General features: G+C 34.8%; 1 protein-coding gene across 2 annotated transcripts in view; it reads left to right on the top strand.

Moving 5' to 3' along the window:
* PLCB1 (phospholipase C beta 1) overlaps positions 1-20,213 on the top strand; it is a 1,466,985-nt gene that overhangs the window by 744,125 nt on the left and 702,647 nt on the right. For both annotated transcript variants that reach the window (XM_053712164.1, XM_053712163.1), the window contains exon 6: positions 10,113-10,166. In XM_053712164.1, the coding sequence (XP_053568139.1) occupies positions 10,113-10,166 (54 nt within the window). The remainder of the gene's footprint in view (positions 1-10,112; positions 10,167-20,213) is intronic.

Below are 20,213 nucleotides of genomic sequence, written 5' to 3'. Positions count from 1 at the left end.
TTAAAAGGCAAGAAGTGAGCGTAGAGCAAAATTGTGCTCCATACCGCGCTCCAATACCAGCGCTGCTTAAGTCAGCGGTGAGCTCATTGTACGTGCTTGTGCACGATTTCCCCATAGACATCAATGGGGAGAGCCGGCTGAAAAAAAGCCTAACACCTGCCAAAAAGCAACGTAAAGCTCAGTAACGCAACCCCATTGATTCCTATAGGGAAACACATTTATGTTTACACCTAACACCCTAACATGAACCCCGAGTCTAAACACCCCTAATCTTATACTTATTAACCCCTAATCTGCCGCCCCCAACATCGCTGACACCTACATTATACTTATTAACCCCTAATCTACCACTCTGGACATCGCCGCCACCTACTTTATACTTATGAACCCCTATTTAAAACTAAATACTTACCTACTAATAGTTACATTGTAGCTAGCTTAGGGTTTATTTTTATTTTACAGGCAAGTTTGTATTTATTTTAACTAGGTAGATTAGTTACTAAATAGTTATTAACTATTTAATAACTACCTAGCTAAAATAAATACAAATTGACCTGTAAAATAAAACCTAAACTAAGTTACAATAACACCTATCACTACACTACAATTAAATCAATTCCCTAAATTAAATACAAATAACTAAATTCTAAACAATTAGCTAAATTACAAAAAAAACCCACTAAATTACAGAAAATAAAAACCAAATTACAAGATCTTTAAACTAATTACACCTAATCTAATAGCCCTATCAAAATAAAAAAGCCCACCCAAAATAAAAAACCCTAGCCTAAACTAAACTACCAATAGCCCTTAACTATTAATTATATTGTAGCTATCTTAGGGTTTATTTTATAGGTAAGTATTTAGTTTAAAATAGGAATTATTTAGTTATTAATAGTAAGTTTTATTTATATTTATTTTAATTATATTTAAGTTAGGGGTTGTTAGGGTTAGACTTAGATTTTGGGGGTAATAAATTTAATATAGTGGCGGCGACGTTGGGGGCGGCAGATTAGGGGTTAATAAATGTAGGTAGGTGGCGGCGATGTTAGGGACAGCAGATTAGGGGTTAATAATATTTAATTAATGTTTGCGAGGCTGGAGTGCGGCGGTTTAGGGGTTAATATGTTTATTATAGTGGTAGCGATTTCGGGAGCGGCAGATTAGGGGTTAATAATTTTAATTTAGTGTTTGCGATGTGGGAGGGCCTCGGTTTAGGGGTTAATAGGTAGTTTATGGGTGTTTTGTACTTTTTAGCACTTTAGTTATGAGTTTTATGCTACAGCTTTGTAGTGTAAAACTCATAACTACTGACTTTAGAATGCGGTACAAATCTTGACGGGGTAGGCTGTACCGCTCACTTTTTGGCCTCCCAGGACAAGCTCGTAATACCGGCGCTATGGAAGTCCCATAGAAAAAAGACTATATGCAATTTGCGTAAGTTGATTTACTGTAAGGCCAAAAAAGTGTGCGGGACAGCTGTATCTACAAGACTCGTGATATCAGTGGTAGTAAAAAAGCAGCGTTATGAGGCTTAATGCTGCTATTTTACTCATAATGCAAGACTCGTAATCTAGCTGAATGTATTCAGAGAGTTTCTGTGGGAAAAGCAAGTCATTTGACTTGTCTTCATTTGTAAATGGGTTACACAATTAGTTATTTTCTCTACATTTTGTATTTAGAGGAGGATTTTGAACTCACTTTTCGCCTCCCCATAATTTTAATTGTTGTTTTATATATATATATATATATATGTGTATTATTTTAGTTTCCCTCCAAATAGATATTTATGTATTATCACCATATACTTTTTATGCTGTTTATGTCTCTGTAATTATATTTTGATATATTTTCTCTTTAGGGAGGGAACTTTGAAAAAATGTCATCTTGCAGTTTGTCATATAATTTAATGACAATAACATATGTAGTTTGTTTTTTGTTTAATCTAAGTTAAAATGTAAGCAAATATTTTTTTTCCCTTAATTATATCACCCTCTAAATCAAAGATTCTTAACTGAAACTTGTGTTTGACTAGATTGAAGGTTTATACAATCATAAAATATTTTTTCATGCCAATTTATGTCCTCTATAGGAATGCTGATTCTCCTATTTGCTTATTGCACTGGTCCCTAGTGAATCTAAGCCAGTTTAAGATTAAAAAAATTCCCAAAATTAAAATTAATTTTATATGGAGTATTTTTGTATTTGCAAACCAGAAATTAAATTATACACGTTTCCTTCACTACATATTTTTGTTGTTTGCACCATTGGTTCAATCTCTGTTAAAACATTTTTTTTAACCTTTGGCTCCACTATTATTTTAATACATTTTGGGCCAGATTACAAGTGTCAGGGTAAAAGATTTTATTTTGTTTTATTCCAAGTTGAAAGTAAAACGTTAGCGTGCAAGAAAACCCGATGCGCGCTAACTTGAGGACTTTGGATATTGTGAACGCATTAACTTCTACTTCCCATAGACTTCAATAGAGCATGTTGCTAAAAAAAAATCACACTTATCGCTTGTGTGCTAACTTGACACACATTAGACCTACTGTGCTAAACCCGAAGGTAGTTATGCATATTTTACCTTCCAGTGTTTCTCACATAGAAGAAAATGTTTATTTTTATTTGTAAATATATTTTTATTTTTATTTTTTTTAAATATATATAAATAAATAAATAAATATATATATATATATATATATATATATATATATATATTAAAATACAAAGAACACTTTCTTCTAAGTGAAGAACATTGGAATATAAAATATTTACAGTAAGAGCACAGTAAAACATTTAAAAAATAAAAATGTGCATATTTGTGTATATATGTGTATATACTGTATGTATGTATACTGTTTTTCCCTTAAAGGGATGGTAAATTCAATGCTCTATGCCAATCGCTATTATAAGTAAAATGTAAAAATAATAGGACTGTAATTCATCAAATTTTTATATTTAACCAATTACTATATTCAAATATATATTTACACTAATTTACTGTGTTGTCCCCCGTCAGCCCCGACACAAAGAGCATTTTTTTTCTATTCTGTGACGTTTTTTCCTCAACCAATCAAAGCCATGGCTTCTTGTTTTTTTTCATGAGTTGCATATGCGCAGTACAATTATGAAGACACACATGCCCCCAGTTCATCGCAAAAAGCTTATACACGGACCACATAATTAGCAAGATTGTTTTGTAAGTATTGTTTATAATTATTGGATGCGAGCCAAGCGTAATTAGATTTATTGTAATCAATTTAACTGTAATAAAAACCGCAATAAAGGATATAAAACTAATATAATATGTATTATGACATAGAAAAATAGAACACGAACACATCATGATAATAGAGGGGGTGGAGACGATATTGGAAAAAAGAAATTATACAGGAAGTATAAAGGGGCGGAGCTTAGGCATGAAATAACAAAAATGTAAGTTTCAAGTTTATTAGACGATTAGAAAATAAAATTATAAGTTAGCGACTATCAACAACATCTATTGATAAACAATAATGGATGGTCTTACATGGTAAAATTTACCATCCCTTTAACCCCTTCACTACCAGGAATTTCAGAGAAAACTTGCCCAAAATACCAGAGAATTTTCAGCATTTTTGCTATCACGCCATTTAAACAGAAATATAGCCTTGTTTTTTTTTTCCATATAGCTATATATATACAGGGAGTGCAGAATTATTAGGCAAATTAGTATTTTGACCACATCATCCTCTTTATGCATGTTGTCTTACTCCAAGCTGTATAGGCTCGAAAGCCTACTACCAATTAAGCATATTAGGTGATGTGCATCTCTGTAATGAGAAGGGGTGTGGTCTAATGACATCAACACCCTATATCAGGTGTGCATAATTATTAGGCAACTTCCTTTCCTTTGGCAAAATGGGTCAAAAGAAGGACTTGACAGGCTCAGAAAAGTCAAAAATAGTGAGATATCTTGCAGAGGGATGCAGCACTCTTAAAATTGCAAAGCTTCTGAAGCGTGATCATCGAACAATCAAGCGTTTCATTCAAAATAGTCAACAGGGTCGCAAGAAGCGTGTGGAAAAACCAAGGCGCAAAATAACTGCCCATGAACTGAGAAAAGTCAAGCGTGCAGCTGCCAAGATGCCACTTGCCACCAGTTTGGCCATATTTCAGAGCTGCAACATCACTGGAGTGCCCAAAAGCACAAGGTGTGCAATACTCAGAGACATGGCCAATGTAAGAAAGGCTGAAAGACGACCACCACTGAACAAGACACACAAGCTGAAACGTCAAGACTGGGCCAAGAAATATCTCAAGACTGATTTTTCTAAGGTTTTATGGACTGATGAAATGAGAGTGAGTCTTGATGGGCCAGATGGATGGGCCCGTGGCTGGATTGGTAAAGGGCAGAGAGCTCCAGTCCGACTCAGACGCCAGCAAGGTGGAGGTGGAGTACTGGTTTGGGCTGGTATCATCAAAGATGAGCTTGTGGGGCCTTTTCGGGTTGAGGATGAAGTCAAGCTCAACTCCCAGTCCTACTGCCAGTTTCTGGAAGACACCTTCTTCAAGCAGTGGTACAGGAAGAAGTCTGCATCCTTCAAGAAAAACATGATTTTCATGCAGGACAATGCTCCATCACACGCGTCCAAGTACTCCACAGCGTGGCTGGCAAGAAAGGGTATAAAAGAAGAAAATCTAATGACATGGCCTCCTTGTTCACCTGATCTGAACCCCATTGAGAACCTGTGGTCCATCATCAAATGTGAGATTTACAAGGAGGGAAAACAGTACACCTCTCTGAACAGTGTCTGGGAAGCTGTGGTTGCTGCTGCACGCAATGTTGATGGTGAACAGATCAAAACACTGACAGAATCCATGGATGGCAGGCTTTTGAGTGTCCTTGCAAAGAAAGGTGGCTATATTGGTCACTGATTTGTTTTTGTTTTGTTTTTGAATGTCAGAAATGTATATTTGTGAATGTTGAGATGTTATATTGGTTTCACTGGTAAAAATAAATAATTGAAATGGGTATATATTTGTTTTTTGTTAAGTTGCCTAATAATTATGCACAGTAATAGTCACCTGCACACACAGATATCCCCCTAAAATAGCTATAACTAAAAACAAACTAAAAACTACTTCCAAAACTATTCAGCTTTGATATTAATGAGTTTTTTGGGTTCATTGAGAACATGGTTGTTGTTCAATAATAAAATTAATCCTCAAAAATACAACTTGCCTAATAATTCTGCACTCCCTGTATATATATATATATATATATATATATATATATATATATATATATAGTATCTCACAAAAGTGAGTACACCCCTCACATTTTTGTAAATATTTTATTATATCTTTTCATGTGACAACACTGGAGAAATGACACTTTGCTACAATGTAAAGTAGTAAGTGTACAGCCTGTATAACAGTGTACATTTGCTCAGACCATACGCTGCACACTGCATCAAATTGGTCTGCATGGCTGTCGTCCCAAAAGGAAGCCTCTTCTAAAGATGATGCACAAGAAAGCCCGCAAACAGTTTGCTGAAGACAAGCAGACTAAGGACATAGGTTACTGGAACCATGTCCTGTGGTCTGATGAGACCAAGATAAACTAATTTAGTTCAGATGGTGTCAAGCATGTGTGGTGGCAACCAGGTGAGGAGTACAAAGACAAGTGTGTCTTGCCTACAGTCAAGCATGGTGGTGGTAGTGTCATGGTCTGGGCCTGCATTAGTGCTGCCGGCACTGGGGAGCTACAGTTCATTGAGGGAACCATGAATGCCAACATGTACTGTGACATACTGAAGCAGAGCATGATCCCCTCCCTTCGGAGACTGGGCTGCAGGGAAGAATTCCAACAGGATACCGACCCCAAACACACCTCCAAGACGACCACTGCCTTGCTAAAGAAGTTGAGGGTAACGGTGATGTACTGGCCAAGCATGTCTCCAGACCTAAACTCTATTGAGCATCTGTGGGGAATCCTCAAACAGAAGGTGAGGAAGTGCAAGGTCTCTAACATCCACCAGCTCCATGATGTCATCATGGAGGAGTGGAAGAGGACTCCAGTGGCAACCTGTGAAGCTCTGGTGAACTCCATGCCCAAGAGGGTTAAGGCAGTGCTTGAAAATAATGGTGGCCGCACAAAATATTGACACTTTGGGCCCAATTTGGACATTTCCACTTAGGGGTGTACTCACTTTTGTTGCCAATGGTTTATACATTAATGGCTGTGTGTTGAGTTATTTTGAGAGCACAGCAAATTTACACTGTTATACAGGCTGTACACTCACTACTTTACATTGTAGCAAAGTGTCATTTATTCAGTGTTGTCACATGAAAAGATATAATAAAATATTTACATATATGTGAGGGGTGTACTTACTTGTGTGAGATACTGTACATATATATATATATATATATATATATATATAAATATATATTATTATTATTTTTAGTTTAAGTAGACAACCCAAGGTATTGATCTATGCCCATTTTGGTATATTTCATGCCACCATTTCTCCACCAAATGCAATCATATATATATATATATATATATATATATAAAAAACTAATTGTTACCTTTTTCACAAACTTCTTTCTCACTGAAATTGCTTACATACTAATTATGGACCATAGCACTTATATATGTAAACGCTTCTAAGAACCCCTTTGTTCAGAAATAGCAGGCATGCATGTTTTTGTTAATTTGAAGGCCGCTAATTGCAGATACACCACACTTCACCACACGGCAGTGAAGGGGTTAATTAGTTAGCTGATACGGATCAAAGTATTGTAATTAACTTATTACCCTCCCACCTGACACATCCCACCTCCTTCCCAAACAGCTCTCAATCCCCCCCACCCCACACATACTTCTCGCCAGTCGCCACCACCTTTGGGGCCAATTATCTAATGCTCTGTGGGCTGGTGAGATTCTATACGAATTCTCAGCAGTACCATTTTCCTGGTGTCTCCCTTAAGGTCGTAAACTGCCTTCATATGTGAAGGAGATGCATACATTACAAAAGTGCACTTTTAAATTCAGAATTTAAAAATCATACAAAACAAATAATTTAACCTTTCAAACAAAAATAAACAGTAAGAAAATTGTATTGTTAAGGTGCATCAAACATTGTAACAAAGTTGCTCACCGAAAAACCTATTTTACAAATAACTTTTGTATGTACATTACACAGGAATAAATCTTATTATATATGCACAGCGTAATTTTAAGTACACTGGATGTGCAAGAAACACATAAAATTTCATACATATAAGTAAAAAATATAAAGTATAATTGTTGTTTTTTTTCATAAAATGAGCTGAGCATTAGAATTCCATTGGCATGTATGAAATTTTCTCTCAAATCTTTGGCTGCAGGATTTCATTTTTAAAGTTTACCCACTGCTCACTGCTAACTTCACCCTACACAGAAAAGTTTCCCTTTCCTGTAGACTCCATTAATTTTGATAAGGAACATCTTGCTACTCGTACGGAATGTCCCTTTTTAAAAAAATTTTTTTTAATTATTACATAATTTTTATTTATTTTTTCTGATTTGTAGGATCCCCCCTTACCCTTCCATCTCCCTGATCTCTCACAAACCACTCTATAACTTTCCCTCTCCTAATTGTCTCCACCAATTTAGATACTGGCTGTTTTCTGCCAGTACCAAGTTTCTAAGTATTTTTTATTATTTTATTAATTTATTTATTATTATTTTTTCTGTAGTGCAGAGGTCCCCCTCCCAGTGATTACCCTTTTCCCCATCCCTCCCTCTCCCTTCAAATGTTTTCTCTGTAGCATAGGGTCCCTCCCACTACCTCCTCTTTTGCTCCCCCCCTCTACCACTGGGCCGCACACCCACCTCCCACCTTCCCTAGCACAGGCACCAATGGAGATCATTACAGACAGTGACAAAGACCATATAACTGTCTGTAACGATCTTGTAATCTGCCTTCATATGGTAGCAGAGCACCGATTAAGCTCTGTTAGACTGTGTCACTGTAACAATCTCGGAATCTGCCTTTATATAGTAGCTTTGTTACAATATGAAGGCAGATGCTGGAAGCTCAGGAACAGCAAGTCTCTGTTGTCACTCTAAAACCGAGACTGCTTGGGCTTCCAGCATGTCAGACATAGATCTATGTTATACAGTACAATGGGCTATGTACCGCATGACGTAGATCTACGTCCAAAAGTCTTAAGGGGTTAATGTGTTTCTAATTACTTGTTATACCAGCTGTATAAAATGTATGAGAAATTGTTTCCTTATATTTATTTTTGTGTATGAAGTAGCTGTTTTTGTTCTTTGAAACCACAAACAACATTTAAAATGGGTTGAGCTTGCAGGAAAAACAGATTTCCTTGTTTCATCACTTTGTGTACACACACATGCTTCTTTTTTTTTTATTTTTATTATTTTTATTGAGAACACAAAAATACAAATACAGAAGAAATATATATCTGAACGTATAGCGTAGAAAAACGTTGTAAGATTCAATTCTCAGTCAGCAATAAAATGATCAATATCAATAAAATATTAGTTAATATTGAAGTTATACAGTAAATACCACACTTTAATACAATTGCTGTTTTAACTTTGAACCCAACGTAGGCACATACACGCATGCTTCTTTATATTATCCTTGTCTGTATACCAAAGCCCAATACTTAGAGAGAACAATTGAAAATTAACATTGTATTACTTTTCTCTCTTAACCCCGCCGTTGGCTATGTTTACAAAGCTTTTCTATAGTCAGTATTTAAGTGTAAAAATGTTTAGTATAAGGAGGCATACCACAGTTAAAATCAGCTATTTTAAATGCCAAAATAAAGGTAAATCAGCTATTGTTAAACAATTTATTATCTCCAGCAGGTAAAATAGACAAACCTCCTAATGGTGTTTGCTCTAGAAAAGATATTATTTCCCTATTTTCCTTTTCTCAATCCAGATAATAACAATTCATTAGATAATGTTGATTTTTCATTAAGCACAAAACAAAATCAATAAAACCTTCTTGGGGCCTTCAATCATTCTGGCAAAACCAAAGTTGGAAAAAAAGAGAAATTAACGAGAGAAAAAAAAATGCTACTTATGTTTTGGTGTTTTTAGATTGTTGGTTTTAGTGATTAATTTATATATTTGAAAACTGTAATTTTTGTCAAGCTATACAAAAATATAAATAAAAGCTAAAATAATATCATTTTTTCATAATGTGTTTTTCTTGCAAACTAATCATATTGGCCTGAAGACAAATAAACTGAAAAACTAATTTGTATGTGTCAGAAAAGGCTAATACAAACACCATGGAGTTTAAAGGGATATTAAACCAAAAAAAATAAATTGTGATTCAGAGAGACTATACAATTTTTCAAAAAAGTTTCCAATTTACTACAGCTATCAATTTTGCTTCATTCCCATAATATTCTTTGTTGAAGAGATAGGTGTCTGGAGCAGTACATGGCAGGAAATAATGCTGCCATATAGTGATCTTGCAAATAGGTAACATTCTTGCAAACTATATTGTTCCAGACACGTGCACGCTCCTGAGCTTACTTCTTTACTTACTGCTTTTCAAAAAAAGATACCAAGAGAACAAAGAAAATTGATAATAGAAGTCAATTCCATTCACTATATCTTCAACTGGGTCATGTGACTACTGGCGCAGATTGGCTCACCCATATTTTCACTCAGGACCAGCTGATAAGTAAATTATAGAAAAAGTAAGGACTTTGTGTAAAAATGAAATATACTAAGGAAATAGAACATTTTATTTTTCCTCTAGGATGTACCTTTAACATTAACCTTAAAATGAATGAAACCACAAAAAGTAATATTGAACAGTAGGAATATGAACCGTATAGAAGGCATAGTCTAAATGTATGTGTGAGAATATGTGTATATTAGGTAGCAACTGTTACCATCATTATTTTCCATAACAATCTGTGTGTAAACTAATATCATTTACAATATTTGACCATAATCAGACTCTTTTCTACCTATCCTCATTTGGAAATACAGCGTCCCAATATACTTTATTCGGTTGCTATAGCAGCTTATATTTAATCAAATATTGCTAAACTAATCCTGCTGTTTTGGTTTTCTTTAGATATACCAAGTTTAAACTTCAAGTTAATCAAGAAGGAAAAATTCCTGTTAAGAAGTAAGTTGTTTTCACGGTTATATATGTTCTGTGTCTATCTATCTATCTATCTATCTATCTATCTATCTCTCTCTCTCTCTCTCTCTCTCTCTCTCTCTCTCTCTCTCTATATATATATATATATATATATATATATATATATATATACAATAGATAGATAAATAGATTATTTATGTATTTCCTTTTATCAAATATTACTTTTTAAATAATAGGAAACAAAACAAATAGGCTGTTATATCTTTACAATATTTGTACTGTGCTTGAAATTTTAAAATTAAGTATCCAACTAGAATAAGAAAACCTTAGGTAGTAAAACTGTTCAAGTTTACAAAAGTTTTTTCTGCTACTGCTTGTGAGTGAGTCTGTATATATATATATATTGCATTTGAAAAGGATACTTTATATTTCACTTAATATATGGTTCATAAATCACTGAAAAAAGAAATTGGTTCCAGCCTTAATTTTTTTTTAAAACAGGACCTTTATTGCTCCATATCAAGGTCCAGGAAAAAAACAATGTTTTAATTAATTAATTAATGCCAACAATTTACCCTAAGTAACACTTTGAGATAATAATATAAAATTATAAATCATATATATATAAAAAAAATACAATATAATTCATTATTTCTTTTGTCCCCTTTTCCTGTAATTCCATTATAAAATTGTGAGCATTTCAGTTCCTGTTAGAATTGGAAACGCAGGACACTGTTAAATTCCACACAGCCATTGGCTGCACACTATAGTGACCTATTTATAACCGTCTCTAATTGGTCACAGCAGAGAAGGTAACCTAGTTACAACATGGCAGCTCCCATTGTTTCATAGACACTAAAACTTTACACTTATTTTGTCTCTATTTAAACAACCAATGAAACTTTAAAAAATATATCTACATGATATTCTCAGACAAATCTTTTCTTTGAATGGCATTTATTTTGTATTTAATATCCTTTTAAGTGCTGATTGTAGGCTCAAAACTTTGTTTTGCAAAACTGCTGTTTTTTTATCTGGACCCTGATATGAAGCAATAAATGTCCCTTTTTTTAAAAAAAATTGAGGCTGGTACTAATTTCTTTTTTTTTTCAGTGATATTTGGAAGTGGCTAATCCAATGTTCTGTGCCCTTTATTAGTTTGTGCTTTTGCTGTTTTCCAAGATTGAATTATATGGTTCAAATATGTCTTAAAAATGAATGTAACGTTACAAAAAAAAATCTTGCTGTTCTGTAAACCTAACTGTAACTTTTTGAGTATTGAATGTAATACTCAATTTAAAAATAACACATTAGAAATATTGTTATTCAGTTTTAAAAATTGGTTTTAAAGACTAATTTTAAAGACTATGTGAAACATTTGAAAGTTGTGTGTCTTTTTTAATGTGATCTGTTTAAATCAAATATTACTATATTATGTTTAATAAAAATGCCTATATGTTCATTCATTCCTATGTGATCATAAGTTCTTCAAAATGTTACTTAGCTTATTAAAGGGATAGTCTAGTCAAAATTAAACTTTCATGATCCAGATAGAGCTGAAAATTTTAACTAACTTTCTAATTTACTCCTATTATCACATTTTCTTTGTTCTCTTGGAATCTTTATTTGAATGTAAGTTTAGGAGCCGGACTATTTTTGGTTCAGCACCTGGGTAGCGCTTGCTGATTGCTGGCTACATTTAGAAACCAATCAGAAAGTGCTACCCAAGTCCTGAACCAAAAATGGTCTGGCTCCTATGCTTACATTCCTGCTTTTTTAGATAAAGATACCAAGAGAACAAATAAAAATTGATAATAGGAGTAAATTAGAAAGTTGTTTGAAATTGCATGCTCTGTCTGAATCATGAAAGTTTAATTTTGACTAGACTGTTCCTTTAATCAAAATGGATGGGTGTCAGGTTGGGTGAAAAGAGATCTATATAATAAGCAAGAGTTTTTGTTGTTGCTCTTCATATTGTTTTCTTATACTAGAATAAGTACGCACATTGTATTATTATTCATGCAGTCATGTTGTTCATCAGTTGGTAATATTGGATGATGACCCACCATGTTATATTGACATTCTGATATCTATTACATTCACTTATGACATTAAATAATATCACAGCAATTAGTTGAATATTTTTTCTTAATTGCTACCTAAAAAATATATATTGTATGAAACTAAAAGTTATAAAACTCTTAAGCGTTTTCTCGCCATTTTCCACAATATGTGGTATATTAAGTATCAGTTCACTGGACATCATTTAAGCATATAATTAAAGGGAAACTCAAGTCAAAATCAAACTTGAATGATTCAGATAGCGCATGCAATTTTAAACAACTTTCCCATTTACTTCCATTAACAAAATGTACACAAACTTTTTATATTTACACTTTTTGAGTCATCATCTACTACTGAGCATGTGCAAAACTTCACAGAATAGACATATATGCATTTGTGATTGGCTAATGGCTGTCACATGATACAGGAGGAGTGGAAATAGACATGACTGAAATTTGTAAAAAAAAATCTACTTCTGATTTGAAATTCAGACTAAGTGCTATTGCATTGTCTTGTTAGCATACATCTGTTGATTATGCAACTCTACTGTATTATTTACTGGTCCTTTAATTTGTTGGGCATTTTCTGAAAAAAAGAAAAAGTAAATCTGACATATTCATACTTAATGAAATTATTGTAAAATGTTTAATTTAGTTTAATCATAATCTCATATAAATAATACATCCATATATCAGTTCAAAACTAATATGCCTTAACCCCTTAATGATAATCATATAAAAGGATCTGGGAGGGGGAGGGGGGTAGGGGTATTGTGGGGGGCTGCTACACTACAGAAAACCCCCCAAAAAAGAAAAAAAGCAGAAAATACTTATATGTTTTTGTGCAAATTGGGTACTGGCAGACAGCTGCCAGTACCCAAGATGGCCGCAATTAGATAGGGGAGAGGGTTAGAGAGCTGGGGGGGGGGGATCATGGAGGTTGGGGCTAAGGCAGGAGTCCATCACAGCTAAAATATTTTATTTTTTTTATAAAAAAAAAAAAAAAAACTCCTTTTATTTAGTACTGGCAGACTTTCTGCCAGTACTTAAGATGGCGGGGACATTTGTGGGGTGGGGGAGGGAAGAGAGCTGTTTGGGAGGGATCAGGGGGTGGGATGTGTCAGGTGGGAGGCTGATCTCTACCCTAAAGCTAAAATTAACCCTGCAAGCTCCCTACAACCTACCTAATTAACCCCTTCACTGCTGGGCATAATTTACGTGTGGTGCGCAGCAGCATTTAGCGGCCTTCTAATTACAAAAAAGCAATGCCAAAGCCATATAAGTCTGCTATTTCTGAACAAAGGGGATCCCAAAGAAGCTTATACAACAATTTGTGCCATAATAGCACAAGCTGTTTGTAAATAATTTCAGTGAGAAACCTAAAATTGTGAAAAATGTAAAGTTTTTTTTTTATTTGCTCGCATTTGGCGGTGAAATGGTGGAATAAAATATACCAAAATGTGCCTAGATCAATACTTTGGGTTGTCTTCTAACAAAAAATATATACATGTCAAGGGATATTCAGGTATTCCTGACAGATATCAGGGTTCCAATGTAACTAGCGCTAATTTTGAAAAAAAGTGGTTTGGAAATAGCGAAGTGCTACTTGTATTTATGGCCCTATAACTTGCAAAAAAAGCTAAGAACATGTAAACATTGGGTATTTCTAAACTCAGGACAAAATTTAGAAACTATTTAGTATGGGTGTTTTTTGGTGATTGTAGATGTGTAACAGATTTTGGGGGTCAAAGTTAGAAAAAGTGTGTTTTTTTCCATTTTTTCCTCATATTTTATTATTTTTTTTTTAGTAAATTATAAGATATGATGAAAATAATGGTATCTTTAGAAAGTCCATTTAATGGCGAGAAAAACGGTATATAATATGTGTGGGTACAGTAAATGAGTAAGAGGAAAATTACAGCTAAACACAAACACTGCAGAAATGTAAAAATAGCCATTGTCATTAAGGGTAAGAAAATTGAAAAATGGTCCGGTCATTAAGGGGTTAAAGAGACATTATACATCAATTTTCAATTAACTGCATGTAAAAGAAGAATATGCCCAGATACTGATCTTAATATCCAGTATAAAACCTTTTTAAAACTTGCTTAGAAGCTCCCAGTTTAGCACTGTTGATGAGGTTAGGCTGGGACACCCAATGAATGGGGCTGAGAAAACAGGAACAGCAGGCCCTCCCCCCTCCCCTGAATATGAAAAGACCGATTATACAAACAGGAGCTGCAGGAATCTGTAGACATCAGTATACATATAAAACATTGGGGCTTGGTTAGGAGTCAGCACAATGTTATTAAAAAATATGCAAAACTATACATTTTTACAAAAAACACTCCCAGATGAGCTATATAAATGGATAATCTACAAAACATTTCTGCAAAGAAAAATCTATTGTATAATGTCCCTTTAATATTACTGTTTTTTCAAGAGGGCTCACTTTCCATATTGACATGCAGGACCAAAAAATACATTTGCATTTTAATTAAAGGGACAATAAAAAATAAATTTAAACTTCCATGATTCCAACAGAGCATGCAATTTTAAACAATTTTCCAATTTTATTATTATTATTATCAAAATCGCTTTTTTCTCTAGGGGCCTGGTTCTATAAAGTTCTCTGGGCTGGTGAAATTCTATAAGAGTTTCGCTTAGGGGCGTATATTACATTTGTGTATGGGGAGGACACATTACAAAAGTGCACAATTAAATTCATAATTTAATAATCATACAAAACTAATAATTGAACAATTCAAACAAAATACGCAAGAAAATCTTTTATTGTTAAGGGGCATCAAAAATCGCATTTTATAAAAAATTTAAGAGATTTGTATGTAAATTACACAGGAATAAATCGTATTAAATATGAATAGCGTAAATTGTAATTTAAAGGGACATAAAACCCAAATGTTTTCTTACGTTATTCAGATAGCATTTGAAACAACTTTCCAATACACTTTTATTATCAAATTTCTTTTGTTTTCTTGTTATCTTTTGTTGAAAAACATGAAGGTAAGTTCAGGTGTGTGCACGAGTCTGCAGTACTATATGGTAGCAGTTTTCTCACAATGTTATACATTAGAAAGAGCACTATTTTCTGTCATGTAGTGCTTCAGGCATGTGCACGCTACCTATCTAGATATCTATCCAACAAAGAATAAAATGAGAACAAAGCAAATGCGAGAATAGAAGTAAATTGGAAATCTTTTCAAAATTATATTCTCTATCTGAATCATGAAAGAAAAATGTTGTGTTGAATGTCTCTTTGAGTACACTAGATATGAAAAAACCACAAAGAAATTCATAGTTAGAAGTACAAAATACTAAGCGTAATTGTTGTTTTTTCGTAAAAAGGGGCTGAACATGGATGTTCCATGGGCGTATATGTCATTTTCTCTCAAATCCTAGTGGAATTCTATAAACAAAATGCTCAAAACACTAATTATTCTAAAAGGAAAACCTACACATATAAAAATTACAGCAAATTTAATGTACAGTGCACTGAGAAAAAGCTTTATTTGATTTGTTTTAAGAGTAATATTCCATTTTTAAAACCCGCCAGTTTCCCCCTCTGTACTTCGCCCTGCATTGTGAACTTTTACCTAGCAGAGAGCGCGCATTATTTGTATGGGAGACATCTCACCACTCACAAGGACAGACACTATAGAATTCCACAAGGGCTGGCCCTGCCAGTGTTGGTTTAGAAAATCACGTCTAGACCTGCAAATGTTATAGTGTCGGCCACTGTATAGGATTAGGAGCAGCAATGCACTACTGGGAGCTAGCTGAAGATATTTTGTGAACCAATAGCAAAAGGCATATGGGTGTAGTATGGGTGCATTACTACTGCTGAGCCTACCTTGGTTTTTTCTTCATCAAAGAATACTAAAAGAATAAGGCAAATTTGATAATAGAAGTAACCTGAGAGTTGTTTAAAATCATATAGTCTATCTGAACCATGAAAGTTTAATGTTGACTTTATTTTCCCTTTAAATAAGATGTTAACTATGCTCTCTGGCTCTGCGTGTCAAGACAAAATTGGAAAGATTGGAAAGTGAGCCATCTTTGAAAAACAGTAACATTAGGGCAGATTCATTTTGAACTGTTGGATGAAAGTATTATTTATCTTTATACGCCTGAAATTGTTTGAGTATTGTTTGATGTGTGATGCATTTAATAAATTATTTAGGCTAACCTGGGATAAATTAAAATAGAATATAATATAACATATATTGCCAGGACTTGTTGGTGGTGCATATGAGACTGTTACGTTTTTATAGCAGCGAACAATTCTGCCCAGTTGCGCTTAGTTAGGAGGTTGCTGTAGTCTCACAGGAAATGCATAAACATTAAGGAATTAGTCACAAAATTAAAAGTATATATAAATTACACAGTTCAAATAACTGTTAACATATGTACTTGCCACACTTTATCTGCACATCTAACAATGTCAGAAGATAATTTCCCTTTAAATATTGAGATGTTGGTGGATTTTTGGTATTAAAGAGACATTAAACAGCTTACAATTATAACAAGCTATTTCTATTGTCTCTCGATAAAATATCAGCCAAGTTTAAAACTTTTAAAAAACGAATAGCTTGTTTGCTGCAATTGATTTTTAACATCCAAACTTCACCTCCATTTGCCTTATAAGGAGGAGTCAATTTGGACTTGTTACTGGAGTAGAAAAGGCTAGCCAGGGTCATTATGTTAGCAAAAAGTGCATAGGTTAGAAATCTGTTATCTGCTAAGGCCATTTAGGGACAGGGATATGTAGCAGTGTTAGACTTGAGACATCTGCAGGGCGCATTTTCAGTTCTGAGAATTAGAAAACAATTCTTAGATTGGCATTTCATGAAAGGGGGGGGGGTAAATAATTAAAGTATGTTGCAAGATTCTTTTACTGTGCATATTTATTTTATATTACAATCACAAGAAAACTATGCTAAAATGCACATAAAATATAGAATTTTTTTTCTTCAAAGCTTTAGGAAAGTAGTTTTATAAAATTATGTGTATAAACAACAGAAAAAAACCAGTTAATAAAATGTTCACCCTGGAGAGAAGCTGGTTATTTCCCATGAGAACTTGCATTGGACGTGATTTTCTTTCCCCTTGTCAGTAAGCCATGCTTAAAACTGAAGACCTCCAAATCTCATGACTGTTATTGAAAATAGAACAGACTTCAGTAGCTGAACTTATTTTAGCTTATTTTATACATAAAAGGGGCAGTATTTTGTGAGATATATTATCTGGCAGAGCTCTTCTGTGCTGTAAAAAAAAAATAAGACTTCCTGAAAACATTTTTTGGATAAAAGAGTGAGAACTCAAAGCCAATAATTCACTTTGATGTACACTTGTAACAGTTTATTTCTTATAACCATCCAGTATTCCATACCACATAAAAACATAGCCTAATATTTTAATATAAAATAATAATCACAACTAACTAAAGACAATATTTTTGGCATTACTTTGTTTACCGAAATGCGCATGCATCCAAGAAAAGTTTAAAATAAATTGAATTAACTTTTTTTTAAGTTTATATTTTAAAATGAATGCATTTTTGAGGTTGAGAAATAATTTGTAAAATATCTAAGCAAATCTCGTCTGGCCAGTTAAAGGGACACTCAAGTCAAAATTAAAATTCATGATTTAGATACAGCATGCAATTTTAAACAACTTTCCAATTTACTTCCATTAACAAAATGTGTACAGTCTTTTTATATTTACACTTTTTGAGTCACCAACCCCTACTGAGCATGTGCAAGAATTCACAGCATATACGTATATGCATTTGTTATTGGCTGATGGCTGTCACATGATACAGGGGGAGTGGAAATAGACATAACTTTGCAATTTATTTAACAAAAATCTACTTCTCATTTGATTCAGACTAAGTGTTATTGTATTGTCTTCTTATCATGCATTTGTTGATTATGCAAATCTACTGTATTGACTGGTCCTTTAAATCTTCTAGTAAGATCTCAGGGGCGCGATCCGATAAAGATCGTAGTTTGCAGCGCAAGCGAGGGAACCCCCGCCGCCCGTAGTTTCAGCTCGCAACTCGAGCTATCCCATATACGGTGCCGTCAGAGGCTAAAGTGCCGTAAGTCTGACAAACCAGCGATGTCCAGAAATCTGCGTAAGCACAAATTTCTGGAGTCGCCAGTGACTTACGGCACTTTAGAAACTGCCAGCGCCTACAAAACCTGACTAAGTTATAAAATCACCCATACTGTTTAACACGCCTCCCAAACATAGCCCGACACGTCTAACCCTCTATCCGCTATCCCCCCTCACTATCCTAACAATAAAAAATGTATAAACCCCTAAACCGCCGCTCCCGGACCCCGCCGCCACCTAATAAAGTTATTAACCCCTAAACCGCCGCTCCCGGACCCCGCCGCCAGCTATATTAAATCTATAACCCCCTAATGTGAGCCCCTACCCCGCCGCCATCTACCTTACCTACCCCCTAAAGTGAGCCCCTACCACGCCGCCATCTACCTTACCTACCCCCCTAAAGTGAGCTCCTACCCCGCCGCCATCTACCTTACCTACCCCCTAAAGTGAGCCCCTACCCCACCGCCATCTACCTTACCTACCCCCTAAAGTGAGCTCCTACCCCGCCGCCATCTACCTTACCTACCCCCTAAAGTGAGCCCCTACCCCGCCGCCATCTACCTTACCTAAACCCTAAAGTGAGCCCCTACCCCGCCGCCATCTACCTTACCTACCCCTAAAGTGAGCTCCTACCCCGCCGCCATCTACCTTACCTACCCAATAAAAGTGAGCCCCTACCCCGCCGCCATCTACCTTACCTACCCCCTAAAGTGAACTCCTACCCCGCCGCCATCTACCTTACCTACCCCCTAAAGTGAGCCCCTACCCCGCCTCCATCTACCTTACCTACCCACTAAAGTGAGCTCCTACCCCGCCGCCATCTACCTTACCTACCCCCTAAAGTGAGCCCCTACCCCGCCTCCATCTACCTTACCTACCTCCTAAAGTGAGACCCTTACACCGCCGCCATCTATTTTAAAAATATTAACCCCTAATTTAATCCCCCTACACCGCCGCCAGCTATATTAACTATATTAACCCTAATTATATTAGGGTTAATATAGTTAATATCGTTATTATATTATATATATTAACTATATTAACCCTAATTATATTAGGGTTAATATAGTTAATATCATTATTATATTGTATATATATTAAGTATAATAACCCTATCTAACTCTAACATCCCTAACTAAATTCTTATTAAAATAAATCTAATTAATATTAATATTATTAATTAAAATATTCCTATTTAAATCTAAATACTTACCTATAAAATAAATCCTAAGATAGCTACAATGTAATTAATAATTACATTGTAGCTATTTTAGGGTTTATATTTATTTTACAGGTAACTTGGTATTTATTTTAACTAGGTACAATAGCTATTAAATAGTTAATAACTATTTAATAGCTACCTAGTTAAAATAATTACCAATTTACCTGTAAAATAAATCCTAACCTACAAGATTTTTAAGCTAATTACACCTATTCTAAGCCCCCTAATAAAATAATAAAGCCCCCCAAAATAAAAAAATTTCCCTACCCTATTCTAAATTAAAAAAGTTCACAGCTCTTTTACCTTACCAGCCCTTAAAAGGGCCTTTTGTGGGGCATGCCCCAAAGAAAACAGCTCTTTTGCCTGTAATAAAAAGACACAATACCACCCCCCAACATTACAACCCACCACCCACATACCCCTATTCTAAACCCCCCTTAAAAAAACCTAACACTACCCCCCTGAAGATCTCCCTACCTTGTCTTCACCCAGCCGGGCAGAACTCTTCATCCGATTCGGGCGATGTCCAATCAAGCGGCAGTGAAGTCTTCTTCCATCCGGCGATGTCTTCAATCAAGCGGCAGTGAAGTCTTCTTCCATCCGGCGATGTCTTCAATCAAGCGGCAGTGAAGTCTTCTTCCATCCGGA

The sequence above is a fragment of the Bombina bombina genome, chromosome 4, assembly GCF_027579735.1.
Source record: "Bombina bombina isolate aBomBom1 chromosome 4, aBomBom1.pri, whole genome shotgun sequence".
NCBI classification, from domain to species: domain Eukaryota; kingdom Metazoa; phylum Chordata; class Amphibia; order Anura; family Bombinatoridae; genus Bombina; species Bombina bombina.
Note: the sequence above shows the minus strand (reverse complement) of the source record. Positions and strands in the feature narration are given on the sequence as shown.